Raw genomic sequence first — 21,726 nt, 5'->3', positions numbered from 1 at the left:
AAAAAACAGTTTTAGTATATCAGCTGAAATGTAGAAAGAACTGGAATTGGCAAGACCTGTTTTTTATTTTATTGGAGTGTACTTACTCATTCTTCTCACTATGAAAAATTCATTGGATTTTTTTTTCAAGTTTATCAAACCACAGTGACAAATGATAAAAGGATTAGAGGGCATGACATATGAGGAAAGATTAAGAGAACTTAATGTATACAGCTTGAAAAAACATAAGTAAGTGAAGGAGGATCTGATAATCTATAAATACTTTAAAGCTAAAAGGTGAGGAATTATTTAACGAGCAACAGCATGCAAAGGAACATTAGCTGTTAGGAAGAAAATGTTCACAAGGCAATGTGAAACTTTCAAATTGCATCCTAAGTTAATAAGACTCTTGAATATTCTGTGTTTTAAGAGTGTTACAGTGAAATTGTTGAACATTGAGAAGTAAATCAATACCACAGTTAGCAAGTGCACCTTAACTCTTCTCAGTCACAGACACTGGAATTGAAGCTCAGCAGACTAATTGATGGGAATAGTTATTTAAATTTAACCTGCTCCTCTGTGGTGATTATATTTTAATGAGCAACGAGAAATCCATCAAAGTTATAAAATGAACTTTAAACAATCTAGTTGAATTACAGGTTTCTTGAAACACACAATAATTGTTTAAATGTTCTCATTTATAATTCACTCTTTGCATTGTAAAATTGGTCAACTAAATGGACCAATATCTGGAACTCACTGGAAGTTGCTAAATGAAAGTTGCATCTTTTTCAAAAGAATACTGTATCTCTAAAAGTCAATTAATTTCTATGTTGTGGGTACCCAAAGCTAGGCACTTGTAAATATTGACCCTACATCTTATTTGTGTGATGTCTAAAGGTGTAACTTATTTTCTGGAACCAATCCCATTTACTTTGTTCTTTTTTAATATTCCTCTTTTTCATTTGCAAGTGCTGAGGTGAAAAAAAAAAAAAAGAGTAAAAATGCATTAAATAAATATTTAATCCTCTGTTTTCTGTGATGTGCAACAGATTTATTACTGCAAAGCCAAAATATTCTAGGTTACATTATACCCTAGATTTAACTCCAGTGACTTTACTTCTCTCTATAAATACAACTGGGTCACTTAAATATGGATCTAATCACTTCGCATTTTTGCCACCCCCCCACCTCCCTGCACCTCCCCTCCCCACTAAACAACTTCACTGACATTCTCTTTCTTGATATTTTTTTTAACTAAGTACGCAGGTTTGGGAAAACTCTCGAGAGTCAGTGTTGAGCTGCCAATGATTTGGCCCTACCATTTTGTAATTAACATTGCCTTTATCTCCTTTTCATACATGTACAGTGACTCTTTGAAATGGAGATCTGGTAGCACTGGCTAAAGCTACTCACAGTAGATCCCTCCAGCAGGTTTCCTCATCAAGATAACCCTTTATATCCCAACATTGCAGCACTAAAAATGAATAACTTTTATTAATTGATATGCTAGTATTACGGGTCTGTGGAATTCTGACACAGAATTACCAAGAGAGAGAATTGCCAGCCACTACATTTGTCCCATATCAAGTGCTGTGCAGCATTGCCTTAATGTCTTCATCCTGTCCTGGGTATATCCCCTTTGCATCAGTGATGGACTATGTTTGTACTCTGATGACTTGCATCTTTAAGTACATTAGGTTATTCTAAGTGACTTTTCCAAGTCTGAGGGTGGCCAATGCTCTCTAGGGAGTATAAGAAAAATGTGATTTTATGACGTTATCTCATGGCAATGTCAACATTCAAACAGACAACTATACTTTAAAAAGAAGTCTGTGTATTTTTTTTTTTCCTCCGTAATACAAGAGCTCCTAAAGTTGAAATCTGCTGGTTGGGTTGTGGTATAGGGGGTCACTGTTTCTGTTTCCTATCATCATGCTATATCAAAATACTCACACACATAGCCCTTCTGGATTCTGCTGCATGTTAGACATAACAGACCATGCTTCTGGGAATTGTAACACACCCTCGAAGAGATGAACTGTTTACAAATTATAAATACACAGACACTTCATTCAAAACCCAAAGAGCAGATTAGCTCCCTCCACCTAAACTATCTGTCTTAAATGACAGGGCTTAATTGCCAACTCCGCTTTTTTTTTCCTCCCTCTCCTCTCCCCAAATACCAGCACAGAGGACTGTAAAAGATAAGAGAGCTCTGTCCCTTTGGCACAAGCTGTTCAGTGGATGAATGCCTTCTCGGATTTATGCCATCTTGGACATGGAGTTCAGGCTGTGTTATGTCAGCTCTGGGGTCTGTCAGGCTGTCTGAATATGGATTGTTTTAAAATTACATCACTGAAACATCTTTTGTCTGCCAGTAGAAAGGTATAGACAAGTTACATGCAGCTCAATGTGAGTTGTCTGATTGTTGACCATTTCTATTTATTTTACTTTTTTTTTTTTTTTTTCTTTTTTGACAACAACTGTAGAGCTTCAACAGCAGACAGTTACCCTGTTTGAATGTGTGTATCATAGCACCCAACTGGAAAGAGTCTTGGAGTCGTCTTGTGATCTTAAGTTGTCTAGATAAAAGTTTGCATCTCCTTCAAAACAGACGAAACTTAAATTACTACTATTATCAGGTCTGGTAACTGATTCAAAAGAAAATCAGAGACAAAACTAAATCAACAATTCCTGTTTTGTTTTTTTTTTCTTGGAAGGCTTCTATCCTGTGGTGAGCCAGCATAGCCCTGCTTGGCTAGTGGGATGTAATAGGGAAAGATCAGATGACACTGTGGCTTTAAACCAAGTAACTTGGCAACTTCCAGTAAATTTTTAGTATCTCATGTACTGGAAAAAAGGAAAGTGGGAAAATATCCCCAAAAAAAGAAGAAAAATCCAATGTTTCTAATGTAGGAAGTTCTCTGTCAAAAGTAAGTACCAAAAATATACGAAGTTTTATGAATACAATTCAAAAAGACTTCAGCCGAACAAATTAAAGTCAAATTCATCCAGTAGCAAACATCTGACATTTTCCATTTGAGTTAGATTCAGCATGTGGAAACCTTCCGTATGGATCTTATTTGTACGGGTGGATTACGATGAAAATTGCATTAATTTTCTCCACAGTAAAGGTCAGTAATTGAAACATGAACCAAGAGTCTATTGTGTAAGATGCTATATCCCCATATTTAGGAAAGGTCATTCAAGACAATATCATCTCATTGTTTTTTTCCCTGGAAGTATAAATAATTTCATTAGTTTTTCTCTTCAATACAACAATTGCAATGTAATATTTCAACATCTCCCGTTAAGATTGCTGAAAAGAAATTATGATGGTAAAGACTTGAAAATACCCCATAATACACAGGGTAAGTTCAGACTAACGTCCTTGCACTCACCTTCTTCACAGAGTTATGGGCAAGATTGAGCCCTAAGAAAATCCATGAGGTGTGTGTTTGTTTAGGTGTGGACTCCCTTAAAGTGCTGTTCTTTCTTCAGTTGGCTTGTTGTGGCTTCTCTCTCACTGCCTCCTAATGAGTCCACATTCAGACCATGAACACGTTAGTGATGGAGAAGCCTAAGGCACACATTCTGCTACTTGCCTGAGCTGTGTTTGGTGCAAAGCTGGAGGATGGGACACTTCAAAGCATACATAATCATCTGGTCTTGCAACCATCTTGACTAAAGTGCAATAGAGGTTTCCAGGTATCACTTAAGACATGGTTATAGCTTCTGTAAGTTTTCTCCAGGCTTCTTATTAACCTAATCAACTTCTGGTTAAGACAGAATGAATGGGTTGTTCTGGTGGTGCTTTGCTCTTTGCTTAGGAGCCTCCTGTGTACAAGAAACTGGAAGATAAATGGTCTGTTGTTATTTCTTATTTACACTTCAGCATTGTTTAAGACAGCTCGTATCTGTAGGTATCTCATAAATTGGCACAATCCTTGTCTCGGCATCATGACCCACCCATTTATAGGTTTAGGCATGATGGGAGAGAAGGGTTGAAAGGAGGGACTTACAGAGGACTTTTATATATCCTAAGGGCTATGGTATGGCTCTCCTCACATTGAAATATTAACAGCCCTATGTCAGGCTAAAATTCTCCCTCTTGCACTGGAGGTAGGTAAACCGACACTGTAAATTCTCTAAATCTCTGGAGAAATATTAAGTAGCACTAGGCAGGTCACTGGACCAAGCACATAACCCTCAGGGAGTTCTTGTCCCTTGAAAATTCTAACTATTTAAAATGTTGTTAAAATTTTTTTTGAATTGGTCAGATTTATGAATAAGTCCCTCTTTCTCCTGTACCCCAAATTGCTAAAGATCATTACCTAGATTATAGATGATGATCCAGTAGTTTAAGTCAAATCACCGTGTGATTGTTCTTAGGTCTCGTATTTCTAGGAGAAAGCACTTATTTTGACCGGAGTTATTTTCTTTCCCCTTCCCTTCTTTAAATCAAAGATAACTGATGACTTTTTATCTCCATTCAGGCTTATTTCTTATTTCTTATGCACATGTTCCTTACCCAAATGGTGTTTTCGGTTGTGACTACCAGTATTGCTTTAAAACTTGTAGCAATACCACCAGGCTTTGGGTTACCTTACATGTCTCTGAAAACATGAGCAGGTACAGAAAATGCTTCTTAAACCCCTTGTATTTCATGCCTATGCAGAGAGGAAGCAATAGTTACAACCTAAGCCTCTGCACGTAAGCTTTTTTTTGGGTTGGGTTTAGCAAACTTTTGCTGGCCCTCTGTGCACAGATGAAATTCATCTGAGGTAAGCAAAGAAAGTGCCAGCCTTGCTGAACAAAGTGTGAAGTGGGTCACGTTCTGCCTTTTAGCCAGTGTTCCCCCAGCCTTAGCTGTAGGATGATGTGCCATTGCTTTTAAAATCTGTCCTTTTAAGGCCAATGGTGCTCTCCTTCATATCAATCTGAAGTGATTCTATTGGCTCTGGTGGAATTATTCCAGATTTCACACCTTTTTAACTGAGAGCATAAATTGACCTGTATGTGTTGCATTTCCTCTATATGGTAATTATTTCAAGTACACTCAGATTCGCTAAATTTCCACATCCAGGCAGGCACATTTGCAGCATGGTGTTAATAAACAAAAAGATCCTGTGATGCACAGCTTCAGGACTGCACGAGGCAATTGCTCAGAGTTTGGCAGCCATCCTCTCTGGGTACCCATCCTCCTGGAATTGCTGAGAAGCCCTCCTTGACACGCAGCAGACATCGCAGCACAGGGCAAGACAGTGACTCAGCAATGCAGATTGCTGGGCTCGTTTCAGCCGCCTTTGGCTCCCACTGAAGGCAGGATCCAGTTCAAGGTTGCTGTGGTGACTATTTTCAAAGCTCTGCCTGGAATTCATTTTAGCTACCAAGAGACTGTCTGTCACTCCATGGCTACCACCTCCCACAAGAGCTTCATTCTGCTGCTAGACTGAAACTGTTCGTGAAGTGTTCCCTGCAGACAATAGAGGCCAGTGGTCTGCTGTTTATACCAAATAAAATCACTTCGGTTTCAGTTGTTCTTCATCTGTATTTTGGCCTTACGATGTTGTTTGGCACAAGTTTTGCTGGACACTGGTAAGGTCAGAGTTTTGTAGTCTAGCACAGAGCGAGTTGCAAGGTATATCCAACTTTGGCCAAGTCTGTTTTTCTCTAAATAACTACCACGTGTGTTTTTTTTGGTGGTTTTTTTTTTTTTTTTTTTTTTTGTTGTTGTTGTTTTTTAAAAAAACAGAATAATAGTAGAGCAAAAGGACTTGTGTGCCTGAGCCTTTTCCTTTCTTTCCCCTTTCCATCAATCTTGTTTGTTGTTAATACCCTGGGGAATTTGTATCTGGTACATCAGATAAATCCTGGTAAAACATTGCCCTAATGTGCTTGTAGCAGCAGTGGCATAATGAGGTAGCTACTGTAAAAAACCTAATCCTGAAGGTTAGGCCAGCCCAGGGCTAGACCAACCAACTCTTCAAATTCATGAAGATATGCAAGATTTTAATTCCTGACTTAGTTTGCCTGTATTCTGTTTTCTTCCTCTTTATACATTAACCCATATTTATTTTTTCTCCTCCCCTTTTCCTCATCCTTGCCCCCAAGTGTTCCTCAGCTTTATAGATTGAGTTTCCTTTGGCATGCCAAAAATCCACTGATGAATACCACTTGTTTGAAAGTTGCATGCAAGATTTCTTTTGGTGCGAGTGTTTTATATGAAATCCAAGTGAGCAAGTATTTAGAACTTTTTAATGGCTTCAAGCCTAAGTTTTTAGTTGTGTGCATACAATGTTTGCAGCATACATGAGAAATACACTTAGAGAACAACATTAAAAATAGCCTGTGCATTTGGAGTGTCGCTTACTGGTTTGGATATACCCAGTGGCAAAATACCTGAAGGATAGATTTAAAAAATAGGGAACAGCTTTTTGTAAAGATGAAAGCTATTAGTCATTGAAACAAATGATCACAAAAAGTTAGATCATCTCCACCATCCAAGTTTCCAATTCAGTAATCAATGGCTTGCTAGAGCAGAAGCAGTAACTACCATTATTTGGTCTTTGTTGCAGAGCAGACAATTGATAAATTTTGCCTTCAGTCTCTTCCTCTGTAGATTTTATGATTTTCCCTTGCAAGCCCAGCTCTGACAACTCTATCTTACCCGTCATGAATTGCTGTGTTGATGCTGGAGACGTCCCCTCCTGGCCTGCCCCATGTTTCACACGCTTTTAAAGTCTTCAACATAGGGTATACCTCAGTTTTGCAGTCGAGTGACAGTTCCTTTTGCAACTGTTCCTGAATATCTGGGAGCAGCATGACATGGTAGGGAAGGAAGATCATAGAGCTGTAGTAGCCCTTTGAGTGCATTTACATGTCCTTCAGAAATAGAAGAATCTAGAAGCGTCTTTCAGTTCGGCAGAGATTCGGTGTCTTCATTTACAAGTTTAAGTTGATGTACATTAGCTGGACACAAAAGACTTAATTTCTGAATTTGCTGGGTGTTTTTGTTGTGTTTTTCTTTTCTTTCTTCCCCTGACATGCTTAATCTTTTATAAGACCCCTTTTGTGGTTTTGTTCAGGCAATTAACGTTGAAATGAAGGTTTCTTAAATCAGGATATGCAAGGAAGATTTGAAGTAACACACTGATTATATAATTAATTCTCTGTTGTAAATTCATTTTGATAGAGTTAATTCTTTCCCAGAGGCTGAAGACTAGTTTTGGTCCACCCACAGTGCTGTAATCAGCTAAGAAATTAAGAAGAAAAAGGCCTTGAAGGAATGGAAGTTTTACCACCGGTTTTAGGAAAAAAATGCCAGAAACAGGCAGGATATTTTATTTTTAATTCAAGCCAAAGCTTCTAAGCTGTGATTTTGAACCATGGGTATCTAAATCCTGTTTTCATGCAGCATAATATATTGAGTCCAAAAGAAATCAGAAAGGAATGATACCTGAGGAGGATGGAGAAAAACTCTCTCGGTGGTAGGGCCTTGCACAAATGGAAAAGTGTGTTTAGGGGAAGATGTATTTAGGATTGTTTTTAACATCTTCCACAAATATGGTAACATTCATATTTAGCTTTCTGTATGACAGTTGCCCATTTACTAATAAATATGGACCAGTGACTGTCTTGGTGGACTGTGAACTCTCCTACTGCTTCCAAAAGTGTTTTGTGAGGTGCTGACTTCAGAAAGCATAAACAGCACTCCAAAATCTAAATAATTTGGAAAATCCCATTTGTTGTACTTCATTTGTCTGCTTCTCTCTTGCTTAACCAGTGACCTAATCATCCCGTAGATGTGTTTGGACTGGACGTTTCCAGAGCAAAACAATAACAAAAAGATGTTGACAAATTTTCAGGATTTTCAAATGACTCTGCACACATATTGCAGCTCACACTGCAAGGGCAGTGACTAGCCTACTTTACTCTTTAATAGCTGATTTAATTTACAAGGCTTTCTAATCCCAGTCTGTCTCTGCCTTTTCCTTGGTTGGACATATTTTGTATTATAAATTGAAAATGTCATTGTCTAGGGGTGATTTTAGCATGCATACTAAGTAAGAATATGCATGAAATTGTCATTATATCCTAGGAACAGGTATTTCTGTTTTATTTTCTTAGTCTACTTGATGGCTGCAGCAGAAGTTATGTTGTATTGGTTAAAGTGCATTATCACCACATTTCTAAGCTCAATCGAATACGTGTAAATGAAGTCAGCATGATGCAGATAGAGCTGACAGATGATCTTCCTTGCAGCTCTGGGTAGCAAGAGTAGGCTTGCCCTGGAATATCACTTTAGATAAAGTGGTTTCTTTACCCCTCTGAATTTGGGCAGAATGAAATTCCCACTGCCTGGTTCTCCATGAACTGCTCCCCAACTTCGACTTCTAACTTTGGTGCAAAAAATCCAACTATGGATAAGGGACTGTTGTAACATACTAGTGAGTGAATAGTTAAATATAATCTTAATGTGTCATTTACATTTGAGCCTAACAAGGTTATAACTGGAGTTGTGTGAAAATGACTTTTTGGTGCTATTTTCACATAAATGGACTATTTATTTATTTATTTTGTTCTGGGGTTATTTCACACCCCAAGGGTTTCATTTTTGTTGGTTGTTTTATTAATGTAAAAATACTCATTTTCACACCCAAATGTGTGATTATTTAAAATGCTGCTTCTATTCATTGTGCACTCACTTGCAACCTAAAGGCAAATATTCAAATGTCTGGAGCTTGATAACTCTGTGGTGGTTTTGGCTGGCTTTTTAAACTCAAAAATTACTGTGAAGAGAAATGGACAGTAAGTAATTCAAAGGGTTACAAGGGCTGTACTGTCATGTCTGCCTCTCAGCATCCAAGGATGGTTCATATGTTATTCCAGCACACAACAATGTAGTGCTGTGCCCTGTCTCAGATGCACGCCAGCCCCCTCACAGCACGGTAGTGCCAAAAGGCTGTAGCAGTGAGCCTTCATCTCTCTGGCCCAGTGCAACATTAAGTAGCCTCTGACCCTCTTCCCTGCATGGAGAAATAACGTGGGTTCACAACGCTGAAGCAGAATTGCAGCAGTGTTGATCTGAGTGTCTCTGGCCCTTGTTTACTCCCCCCCACCCTCTCCCCTGCCCTGGCCACAGGGGACCACAGAGGACGTGGATGCAACGTGTGTTTTACCAGCATCTCCCCTCTCTGGGCACTGACTGGTTAAAACACAACTTAAAATGTCTTTTTTCTAAATTGGACTGATTTTGGAGAGTCTAAATATGATGTAAAATCAGTGTCCAGGGCTCTGCATTTTGTAATAAGAATGTTTTGCTGATTTCTTGCTAGAATATCTGCAACCACACCAATTTGCATGGCTGTATGTGTGTTAGATTGCTGGCAAAGAAATGCTGAATGCTGATAATTGTATACTGATTTCCAAGGCTGATTTAAGTCATTTTGATTTTTAATTCATTCTGTGCTTCCTTTTTATTTCTGCACATGTGTAGTAATGTCCTGTAATGTTGTTGCCTAAAATAAGCAGTAAGAAATGAAGTTGTGAGATGGCTGCTTTAAAAGGAAAATGACATTTTTTCCTTTGATTCTTTTTTTTTTTTTCCCCAGTGAAAGAATAGGTCTCTGTATACAGAATGTTCAGAAAAATGTTGCATTCACTATCTTGCTTCTAATTTATATACAGAAAACAGCATGGCTGTTGGGAACCTACAAAGCTCAGAAAAGTGATATTCAGAGATTCTGCACAAGAATATTCTTGTTCTTGAGAAGCACTTGGCACCCAGCACTCCCCTGCAGGTCAACTGGACTTGGGGTGCTCAGCACCTCTTTTGGTTTGGCATGCAGCTGGGTTCTTCAGTGAAAGCCTGGTTTGAAATCATGTAGTCAATATGTATTAGAAGATGTAGAAAACTCTGTCCATCTGCTGAGGAAAAGGAAGAAAATATAGGGAACTATATATTTTCATGTTAGTTGTATGTGATAAACCCAGGATGTATGTTCTCTCCGTCCTTCAGTGATATATGCAAGTTCATGTATTCATCAACAGTGTTGGGAACCTTACTTTCTTCATGTGAACGTGTTAACAAATACTGAATGCATAAGAAGTTTCGGTTTTCCTTTTTTTTTTTTTTTTTTTTTTTTAATTAGGAATCTGAGAAAAAGGGGTTAATCGACAGAATCCACATGGTCCAAGAGATCATTATAGCTGTTCAAAGCTTTCTAGAAGAAATAGCATCATTTGGAGAGAGGATTAAAAAGTAAGTGATAATTTTTTTTCTTGCTTAGCCATGATTTGCAATGAAGCAGAACTAGAAGGATTAAGGTAGAGTGAGTTTCTTGCTCCAAAAATACTGCAAGGTGCAGCAGGAGAGCCTCACCAGTCCTACCACCATTCCTTCTTCTCATGGAGTCCTTCGCTCCAAAAATTTTCCCAAAGCTTAGAGAAGAGAAGCCATCTGCTGTGCTGATCCAGCTCTCGCATTCTCTCATTTGCCCATATTTCTGGTCTTGTCTGTCTGTGATGGGGTAGGGAGTCGTGATGCCATGCAAGGGAAAATATTGCTTGAAGACGTGCGTGCAGAAATATCAGGCATTTATTTTATTTTCCTTTATGGAAAGTAGGTAGGAATTGATGGTTGATGTTGCCTTTCCCACGCCCTCCCCACACTGACCTGGTTACAAGGGTTACCAGACAGTCACTTCCCTGCCCAGCACATTGATGTTCTCTTTTTACCATTTCGAGCTGTCTGTTTCCTGTTGGTGCCACAAGAAAGCCCGAAGGGCGTTTTCTGGGTCTCATTGCAAGGGGAGGCAAATAGGGTATTCCTGACCTTATAAAGGAGAGGGAGGTGAAGAGCCTAAAAAAAAAATCCCACACACAAACTTTTGTAACCCAATCTTCACTGGAGCTTAATTGACCCACATTGTTTTCTGTTTTGAACACAAAGTGATGGTTTGTGATCAAGCCACTCTAGTGAGGATCTGGGTTCAAGCTAAAAATACAGCAACTGCATGTGCTGTGGTTCCACGCCGGACACCCCAGCTGGGGTGGAAGTGGCCCAGAGATGTATTCCAGTCTATGAACAGGGCACTGTTCTGCCCAGCTGCATGGCAGGAAGACTAAAAGTGCTTAAACACTATTAATTCTTGTATTCATTTCGGTAACAGTGGTCCTAAAGAACACATTGGTTATTAATGTGGATCTTCGATGTAATTTCAGAAGAATTCCATTGTAACTCAACAGTAATGTACCGTTAAAAAATTGCCACCGAAGTTTTTCTGTAAGTGACAGACTGAATTGTGCTACAGTTTCCGTCTGTCACTCTCGTTATACAATCATAGGGAGTTTTAGCAGTTTAACTGAATTGAGCTGTTTTGCTGGTTTTTTTACTTTAACTTAAGCTAGGTTGATTGATAAGGATGGGTCCTCTCCCACCTATCTTTACTTAATATTTAATACATCTATTGTAGCTTAAAAGTAATTCTTTTAGCATCCTATTAATTTTATCTGTCAAGGGAAGTTTGTCTTATTTTATAACCTGATAAGTGGTCCATGCTAATTCTCTGTTCTTCCTACTCCCCATCATCATGATGTGATGAAGTTAGCAGGCAGATTGTATGAAACAGAGATGTCCAGATCCATAAATCCACCTATGAACTAATGGGCATTCATGTAGTCCCGGTATTTCAGTGTTTGGTGCATGCTGCCCAGATGTATCTTACTAGGGCACAGTGTAACTGGAAAGGTGTGTTAGCATAGCTGCTCACCTTACGTCGATTATGGACTTACAGATGAGTGGTCTGAGTGAAAGTAAGTCCTGTTTTGTGCTGCAGTGCTGCAAAAGTCTGAATGACTGTGGTGACTGAGCCTCCTGAGAGTGCTGCCCTTGAGAGGTTCGTGGTGTGCAAAAGCTTGGATTGCTGCTAGCATAGTATAGATTACCCAGGACAGCCTCCTATATACAATGTACAAAGGAATTGTTGAATATGTAATGAAATAAAAGCAAATAGATCAATAATGAGAGAATTACTTATAATGTTAATCCCTAATAGTATGCAGAGAAATTACTTTAACTGCTCTTTTAAGATTTAACATCAGTCATAATGAATCCATTCCCAGTTATTGACAGGGTTTTGTCTGGCTACCTGCCACATTGGAGGCATGCACTGACACACATCCCATCATCTCCACTGTGGCCCAGTGGAGCCAGCTCAGATGGCTCGCACCTGCGACATGTCCTTGTCTCCAGATCAGATAATCTGCCCATGAATAATGGAGATCTGACCAGTGAGCAGAGATGTGTAACAAGTGAGACACGTATAAGAAGAAACAAAAACAACTCGCTACATGCCTAACAACTTCACTGAGCTCCCTAGAGACTATCTTCTCTTTCCTTATCATGGTATCTGCCTTGCAGATACCTCCCTTAATCCATTATAACATCCAGATGCAGGAATCTGCTTATCCATCTTCCAGAGGGTCTGCAATTCATGGTGCATTTGAATGCAATGAGTATTGCGAAGAGGTCATTAAATTATTATCGGGTAGCAGAGTACAAGCAGTGTCCAAGAGCAGAAACATTGAGAAGGATTGTTGTTTTCCTTTACAGCACATTCAACTGGACAGTGCCTTTCCTCTCTGTCCTGGCCTGCTTAGTCCTGGCAGCAGCAACAGTCATTTTGTATTTTATACCACTGAGGTACATTGTTTTAATCTGGGGTAAGTACTCCACCGTGTCTCATTTGCATGCAATAAATACAATATATATCTACAGAACTAAACCAATCAAGCTTTAAACGACCTGTTACACAGACAATCAAGTGCTATTGCTTAGAGGTGAATAAATATGCTATGAACTTCTTAAAATTACCATTTTTTCCCCCCAGGTGAACCGATGATCTGCTTTTTTAGGGTTTTTATAAGTTTCCAACAGCACCACGAGAAGAGCATTAGCCTAGATAAGCTACTTGCAATATTATTATTCTATAAGGAGAGTAATTATCTTCCAGGTTCTGGATGCCCCCAGCTGGGAAATGGTAGGGAGTGGACAAGATGTATTTGAAGAGCTGGACCATGGAGGCCTGGACCCTGAGAGCCTTTTGGGTTTTAACTCCCCTGCAGTCAGGAGGAGCAGTGCACCTGGTACCCCATGGTCCAACAGGAGGCACTGAGCATCAATTTCTGTCAGGGGTTGGAAAGGATTTGTATGAAGCTGCATCATGAAGTAAAAGAGGAGCTTTTAAAAATGAAAACTTTCCTGGTGTTATTTTGAAGAGCAGTAAGATGGTCTTTCACAAAAGGAGATGGCATTCCAGCTGTTGAAGACTTTCTTCATCTCAAAATGACCTTCTGGCTCACTTAGGGTAATAGCTTTTATCTCAGCCTTGTGGTATAATGACTGAGAACACAGTGCAGCTAATCCTTGCCAAACCATGGAAGCTCAGCCCTGGTGTGGCTCTGGGCTGTAGGAACCCCTTATAACCCTGCCAGGGCTGAGCCATCTCCTGCTGTCTTGGCTCTCCTGGATGCAGAAAAGGGGAGGATTGAGAATGTAGCAGTACAGAAAGCCACTTTTGGGCAAAAAATAAATGAAATGAAGGATTAAATCAAACAAAAGAAATGACAAGAGGGAAAGAGAGAAATTGCTAGGAGTAAAAAGTTCACTAACAAAATATTGATGTTCTTGTATGGAAGACATGGTGAGTACATGAAAAGTATACATCCGTTCAGCATCATCTGACTGACAGGGCCTTCAAATATGATACATGTTAAACAACTACCCTGTGGCAAAGCCTCAAAAGACCTTATGGTATTTTCTGTTTTTTAAAAATCAGGTACACAGAAAATTGTGTTGCCATTTTGCTACAAGTATATGGCTTAAAAACTGAATCTCAGATGTGAAGCAGGTACATTTCAGAGAGAGGAGAAGGCTGGATATTCAGAGAGAGGAGAAGCCATCATATTTGAAATCACTTTCAGGGAAACTACTGTGAGATTTTGGACAGGGGCATGATGGAATTGAATGCTGTATTATAAAACCCAGAGGCAACCAACATTTGAATTCTTTTGCTATTCTTTAAAATGGGTTAGCTGAATTCTTTGCCTAATGATCCTTTCTTCTTCTACCCCACCTTTAAATAGCCACACTGCTAGTTGCTATTTCTCAGTTGGGAAGTGGTGGCAGTAGGGTGTTAAGTGGCTGCATTGGCACAAGGAATGATCTGGGAAAGGTGCTCAGGTCTCGCTTTCTCATCCTGGTCCTTGCAGTAGAGATGGCGCTGACTGAGGGCTGCTCATCACTCCCTTTCCTCAAAGGGAGAATAGAAGACCTCATGAACTCCACAATAGTATGAACATTACACTCCCATAGATCTTCTGTGCAGACTAGGGACTACCTCTGACAGCTGAAATATAACTAAGTCCATGGAGATGGGGAGCACTGTTGCTGCATTTAATAAGCCAAATTATTCACCCTAAGATCAAAATAAAGTAAACCTTGAGATAAGTTTTTGTAGCTTCCCACAGCATCATAATATGGCCAGCTGGTCAAATCTGATTTTGCAAAGAGGGGGTAAGCTATGACACATGATGGGGAAGACAATCTTTCATTTTCAGAAGAAATGGAAGGAAAACCCCCCTTAATCCTGCCCATTTATTTTCAGGGCCCTCCAGTTCCCTGGGCAAGAGGAGAGGGAATGTCTTTGGTCATGCAGGGTTGCAGATTTAATAGCAGTCTTGGCTCCAAATTTGTGTATTCTCCCCACAATATCCCCAGAATGAATGCATGCTGTAATCTCTTTTTGCCATGTTGTTGACAACAGATGATCCCCAAAAAAAGAGAAATACCTTTACAAATAATGCCCTCTGCTCCCTCCAGGAGGCATTTGTGAATGATTCCACATGACAGGGAACGTGTGAGTGGCTTTAAGTCCGAGGCACTGTTTTCACACTGATTTTTACTCGTGAATTCCTCTTCCTTTTTTCACCTTTCCTGAATAATTTAGGAGGGAGGAAATAGAAAAGAGTTGTTTTATTTTGTTTGTGTGTGTTGGTTTTTTTTTTTTTTTTCTAGGCATAAATAAATTTACTAAGAAGCTTAGAAATCCCTATGCCATCGACAATAATGAGCTACTAGATTTCCTCTCCAGGGTACCATCTGATGTTCAAAAGGTAGGTAATGAATGGCCACTGCCAACAGAGGCAACAAGCGGCACTGAGAGCGGCTGGGTGCTCTGCTTGGGGAATATGATGCCAGTGCACTTTTGAATGACGGAGATAAGAATTGGAGAAAATCCACAAAGGGGGCGGGAGGAGGGTGTTAGAAGAGAGGGGAGCCAAAATCCTTTGTCAGAAGGATAAAATGATTGCAGAAAAATTATCCTGAAAAGACCTACTTAAAAATGATCTGGAAAATCACCCAGCATGGTTAGTGAGCTATGGTTTCTGTCACCTTTCTGCTCCGGTATTTGTATGAAGGGAAGAGAAAAATAGTCTCTTTGATAGAAATAACCATCCAAAAGGATTTGATGAATTCTTCCTTTTCTCAAGCAGGGAGTGGGGGGGGCATTATTTCCATGACTTCGTGCTCGCTGTGGTTTTTTTCATATCAGCTGTCCCTCAGAATTCTTCCTCCCTACCCACCTTGAGCTCCAGGCCTCCCTAGGACAATGCTCATCTTTTTCTTTAAAGAATGCCTTGAGATGTGTATAAAATACTCTGCGGTTGATCAGATCAGTCTTCTACCATTATGGAATTATAACTTTTAATCTAACCAAAATCTATTCTCCCTCAATTTCAGTCAAGTCTCATCTCTTCTTCTCTTTCTTTTAAACAACAACACTGTCTTTAGTAATCTTGCCTATCTTCCTGGAAATTATTTGAACAATAAGTCCTTTAGAATGTCCAGATCTGTTTATTTCTCTTGGAGGAAGGAAAATAGTCTTGCTGGGTAACAAAGCCACACAATATAAAGGATTCTTTCTTTTGTTTTAATCAACCGGAATCTGTGTCCTCAGGCCTTGATCCCAATGCACTGGATCCCACTAACATTGTACCTTCCCCTGTGAATCATGATACTTTCACAGTGAGGTGCTACTCCCTGAGAATAAGGGGATCACAGTCTTGCCTATAGTGATTTTACTCTGTTGGAGACAGAAAAATAATTGCCCACATGCAGTGTCGTGGCATCTGGTAGAAACAAGGTTGGAAAAGGCTTCTGGTGACCTTTATCTCAAGAGGCCACCAGATTGGTTGGTGGCAGCACTAATAACTTGGGAGAAATCTCACTATAGACTGGTGGGAGGAAAAAAGCTAAACAGAAATGATCATAGAGACATTAAGCTTCAGTGTATTTTTATTTTTTGTCATTCCTCTTGTAGAGCATGCTGGATTTGCAGTGATGGTTTGCATATGCCCTTTTAGTGTTTATGTTTAAAGATAAGCTGCTTTTCTATTTATGCTTTATTTAACATTTACATTTATAACATTTCCTTGAGTGGTTTCTATCATTTTGGGATCCTTTGAGCTCTCCAATGAAAATGATAACCATTTTCTACAGGAGGAATGCTAAAAGGTCCTAGGATGGGACAAACCTTCTTAGAGTTTTCCACTAGTGCTAAAAATAGTGAGCCTGTGTGACAGCCACACACTCTAGTGAAAAGTCATCCATGGCAGCTCCAAAGCTTCTCTGTCTCCTTTGTTTTACGTGCTATCAATGCATCATCATTTCTCTGTGGTGCTGCAATGAGTTAGAAATTACCTCTGTCTGTACATTAGCCAGGTACAACCCACACATGTTAGACAAAAGAAAGAGGAGGACTGAAAAAGATGGCATGTTCTCCAAAAGGTTCCCCATGATTTCAGTGGGAATATTTTTCTGTAGCACATCAGATAATTTGGAGATTACACCATCCTCGTCAGTTTATCACATCTGTTTTAACCATTATATTGTATATGAGATTGTTTTGAAATGCGGAGGCAGGTTTGTCCAGGTTCTATTTGGGAAAATTCTTTCCTTTTCTGAAATGATTAAATATATCAGCATCCCAAGGCCTGTGTATGGTTTTGACAACTGTCATCTTACTGCGTATTGGGATCCACTTGAATTGAAACTCCTGAAAGAAGTTTATTAAACTTATAGGTTAATGCCAGAAAGATAAGAAAAACAACTCCCAAACCAAAACAAACCCCAAAGATCTAGCCTACATTGCTGAAATCAGGTAGAACCCCATGTATCTCATTAGAAAAATCTGCTTTTAATATTTTTGTTTCAAGAAATGATGCATGACTTCTCAAATCCTTCCTGCAATTAATCCCCCATGTTCCTGTGTTTAGAAAATGATTCATTACTTTTGAACCTTCCTTAGTTTCCCTTGGTTTGTCCTCAGGGAGCCATTAACACACACTGTAGTGAGCTAGAGTTACCTAACTGCAAACGTCATGTCTATTTGTTTTTACAGGTGCAGCATGCTGAATTGAAACCATACAGCAGCTCCAGTCCCATTAGGAAAAAGTGGAGTGCGCTATAGGATGCAGCGCGATTTTGGAATGCAGCACCTCCCTCCGTACCCATACGTGTTTCCTCCATGTGCTTTCCCCCTCTCTTCTTGCTTCAGAACAACACTATAATTGCTGCCACAGACTATATTTTTTTTAAGATGTGGTTTTTGATAAACACCTATCTTGAGTTGTCTTTTCTGGGTTGTCTTTTCAGCATGGAGTCGTAGCCCAAAAAAGAGCAAGGTGGAACATATGAACTAGTTTATAGGGTGGGGAGAAGAATGGGAGAGAATGGTGCAACTGCACTTTCTTTTTTTTTTTTTTTTTTTCTCTTCAATTGCATAGGCAAGGCTGGATGTGGCAGCACTCCCTGTTTTATGTAGGAAGAGATAATTCCGCTTAGTGTAGCGGATCAGCTGAGCTGATGTGAGGAGATGTTCTGAACCAGTTTTTAACATATCCAACAGATTTACATTAAGATATGAAAGCTATTCTTTTCTGAGTTAAATCACTGTGCCTAGAAAGGTTTAAGCTCTGAATTAACGAGTCTTTGATACCCATCTTCTGTTCAAGCAGTGTACATTTTAAAAAGTTTTTTATCATAATTAGCAGAAAGAGCTAGGAGCTCCAACAGTATCTCAGTATTTCATCCAGCACTTGTGGGTTTTTCTTTTTTTTTTTTTCCCTTCTTTTTTTAAAGCCCACCCTGTGGTTAACTCTTTGGATACTGGAATCATCGGAGATCCATTGCTGGCAATGGATGCATGAGAACCTTCTGCCATGAAAGGATTAAGAGACTGTAAAAAAGCCTAACTCACTGACCTGAAAAGGCTCTGTTGACTTGCTTTTTATAATTCCATCTCATCAGATATTTACAGCATAGCTGTTGTTTTCCTGTCTAAAGCCAGAGGGGTCAACACTACAGATCCAAGAGAAAAAACACTTTATAGCCTTAAAGAAACAAGTGCTTGTGCAGAAAGAGAGCGTGATGCCCAAAGACATGGCTGTGCAATAGAGTGCAGGCTTTGGTCCACCACTGATGTCTTGTTGGAGTCTTTCCTGGTGGTTCACAAGGAGAAGATCAGAAAGTGAAGTCATCTGGAAACAGCAATGAAGAGACAGAAGAAAGGACCCCGTTTTCTATTCAGAGGAGAGTGTGATTTCTTTCGTGCTTACCAATCTTGTAGCTATTGTGCTTTTGCTTTATATAATTCAGATAACCAGCATTATTAATTTTGCCTGGGGAAATTGAAATACAGAATCATATATAAACCTGATTAATTTTGGTGAGAGTGTAGCTCTCGGTCCTTTAGGTGCTGTAGGATGTTGTGGAAGTGACTTGGCATCATCACAATTCATTGGTAGCACAAGAGCTGGAGTTGCTTCTTGTGATTCCCAGTCAGGGGTTACAACCAGCATCCCCTGGGTTAATTCACAGTACAAAGAAATAGAGAATCGCAAGAGACTGTTTTCTTTCTAACAAAAGAAGACTTTGGAAGTCATCTAATTCAAGGTAAACCAGGTAAAACCTTGCTTATGGATCAACGATCCAAATGGACTTGCGTCGTGTGGTTCAGTAATGCAATCTTGTGGGCCTGTTGCGTCAATTTGAAGGAGGAGAACTAACACCACAGTATCTTGCACAGGGTGATTAGTCAGATTCAGTGATTTTTCAGGAAGTTTATTTTTCAGAGTAACAAGCCCCACGGTGCCTTTGAATAAAGAGAGGCACATTTTCATAGACTTGATTGGATGAAGAATGTATTTTGCTCATGCGAACCTGTGTGTAGCTGCAAATGGAAAGATAGAAAAAAGATTATCCTGGTTTTAAAAGCCACAAAAACGCCCCTGTGTGTGCACGTGTGCTTGTGTACCCATGCATATACAGAGTTGCGTATATAAAGAGTACATGTGTAATGTATTTATAGGCAAGTGTGTGTGGGAAAATGGGTGAATATACAGATTTTTAAACCTTGAAAATGTTTATGAAAAATGCCAAAGATTCTAAAGCTTATCATCTTGCGTCTGTTCTTCTTCATTTTGTATCTTTCCCGGCATGTCTGTCTGGCTGAGCCAGATCTCTGCATGATTTGATTTACTTCAAGTTAATGAAGCTGGTTGGAAAGAGCCTTGTAGAAATTACAAAATCTCCAGTAAATCTCCTTCTTGTACATACAATAGATGTCCATGGACCCCTTTTGTTAAACCAGTTTCTCAATCTTCTGTGTAAACAATGCCTCATTGTCTCGCCTTAAACTATCATCTGGTTTATCATACTGTAATCTTGTCATTTTGTAAAGACCAAAGTCAGACATATTTAAGCAAGCATGTGAGATCTGATCGTTGATTTGAGTGAAAACATTCAACTACAGAAAAAACTGTTTATTTATTCAGAAGTTTGGACTGATACTTTAATAGTTTTTGGTTTTATTTTTTAGTGTAGATATGTTGTGTTTCAGAATAACTTGTATTACATTGTTATGCTGGCGACATACCAAATGAAGGGATTTGGATGGTCCAGTACCTATATATGTTGTAATGAGCTCTCTGTTTTGATAAAGGCTGCCTGAAATGCAATAAACATTTGAGGTTAAGATGATGCTTTTAATTTATCAGGATTAGGAGATATGTTTCCCATCCTTTGAAAAATGCTTACTGTGCTATAATATTTAGTATCTGACTAGGTAAGCAAGTACATCACTTGACAGTGCAGTGTAACAACTAACACTGGAGTTTACTTGAAATGGAGACTGTGCTGCAGGAGGAGATGAGGTAAACCCTTACCCCACTTGCTTACAATGATGTAGTGGGATTTCCTACACCCTACATAAAGGAAAGGAGGGTTATATGCATTTACTGCACACTCCAGTAATCAAACTCTTTATTCAGATTTTTCATTTGATTCTTAAAGCAAGAATATTAGTTGATACATATCTCTGTGTGTCCATTTTCCCATTAAAATAGGAATTTTTTACATTGTTAATCTATTCAATGTATAGCATGGAAATTATAAACCTAAATTTTTAATTTAAGGTAGTCATTTCAGTGCAACACTATGTACGTTTTCTGTCTAAAGTCTCTAAGACCAGAGGCATTCAGAAATGTAAACCTAACTATAACTCTTTTGGATGACCATGGATTAAGAATCATGGATATATTGGAATATGACTAAACATGTCCACTAACTGTACAGTGTGTAAAAAACTGGATTTGACATATATGTGCAAATGCAGTATTTACTCATGTTTGCCCTAACGTAAGCTGCTGCTGGAGGTTGGTTTCTTGAATAATCACGAATAGCACTGAGGAGTCAGCTCCCCTATGGATCACTGTCAGTAAAACTCAGTCACTGAAACGCACCTTGTGGAAAGCGAGCAAACAACTGAATAAAGCGAAGTCGGTGGAAATGTCATGTACCTTTCCTTTTTTCTGCTTGCACAGCATCGATTTTCACCTTCAGCTGTACCCGTTCCTCCCTCTGCTTCCCCCTCAGTCCCCTTCCAAGCCACCCACAAAGCGGTGGGCAGCTCAGGCTCTGCCCCGCTGACCTGGGGCTCCCACCGGAGAGCACTGCCCAGCAGATCAGCCACACGCTCCCGTTTGGTGGGAAAGGGAAAGTGCTTGTCCCCTAGAAATTAGTCTGGCTGCTGCTAATTCACTGCCTGGGGTAAGAGTACTAACAACTCACTGAATTGGGCTGTCCTGTTAGGAAACAGTCTTACCATCTAATTTCTTGTACTCTACGTGGGGCTACATTTTATTTTATTTTTTTGATTTGTAGGGCCTGATCCTGCAGGCATTACCACAACTGGAACTGGAGTTACTTTCTCATCCGACCAGTAGGTTCACACCAGGAATGAATTTGGCGGCTCTGATGTGTTAAGAAAAAAATCAACAAAATGCATTCTAATCAAACCTTAACCTTTAGATTCTCTGTCCTTTAAACTAAACTGATAGACTGTTTGGGAAATGTTAGCTTTGACTTTAGAGACTATGGCATGTGTTAGAAGTGAATCCTGTTCTGACTTAATATTGTAGGTGTATTTTATCTGTAAAGCTACATGTGTCAGGGCCCTGGTGCATCTACCCCTTCAAATCACACAGGGACATGATAAGAATATCTACTCTTTATCATCCTTTAAGTTAGCGACTCAGAAGGAAGCTGAGATACTACAAATGATTGCTAATCTGCTGTATTGCAGATGGAGTGTTTTAATCGTTCTCAAATTGGGGTAATTT

The 21,726-nt window shown here is 39.4% G+C and overlaps 1 protein-coding gene across 6 annotated transcripts in view; it reads left to right on the top strand.

Moving 5' to 3' along the window:
- Window positions 1-20,894, top strand: part of MCTP2 (multiple C2 and transmembrane domain containing 2) — a 136,283-nt gene extending 115,389 nt beyond the window's left edge. For all 6 annotated transcript variants that reach the window (XM_042804137.1, XM_042804138.1, XM_042804139.1 and 3 more), the window contains 4 exons: window positions 10,137-10,246; window positions 12,599-12,708; window positions 15,062-15,159; window positions 17,448-20,894. In XM_042804137.1, coding sequence (XP_042660071.1) covers window positions 10,137-10,246; window positions 12,599-12,708; window positions 15,062-15,159; window positions 17,448-17,516 — 387 coding nt within the window. In that variant the 3' untranslated portion in view covers window positions 17,517-20,894. The remainder of the gene's footprint in view (window positions 1-10,136; window positions 10,247-12,598; window positions 12,709-15,061; window positions 15,160-17,447) is intronic.
- Window positions 20,895-21,726: the final 832 nt, after the last annotated feature.

The sequence above is a fragment of the Tyto alba genome, unplaced genomic scaffold, assembly GCF_018691265.1.
Source record: "Tyto alba isolate M040663 unplaced genomic scaffold, T.alba_DEE_v4.0 Super-Scaffold_41, whole genome shotgun sequence".
In the NCBI taxonomy this organism is placed as follows: Eukaryota; Metazoa; Chordata; class Aves; order Strigiformes; family Tytonidae; genus Tyto; species Tyto alba.
Note: the sequence above shows the minus strand (reverse complement) of the source record. Positions and strands in the feature narration are given on the sequence as shown.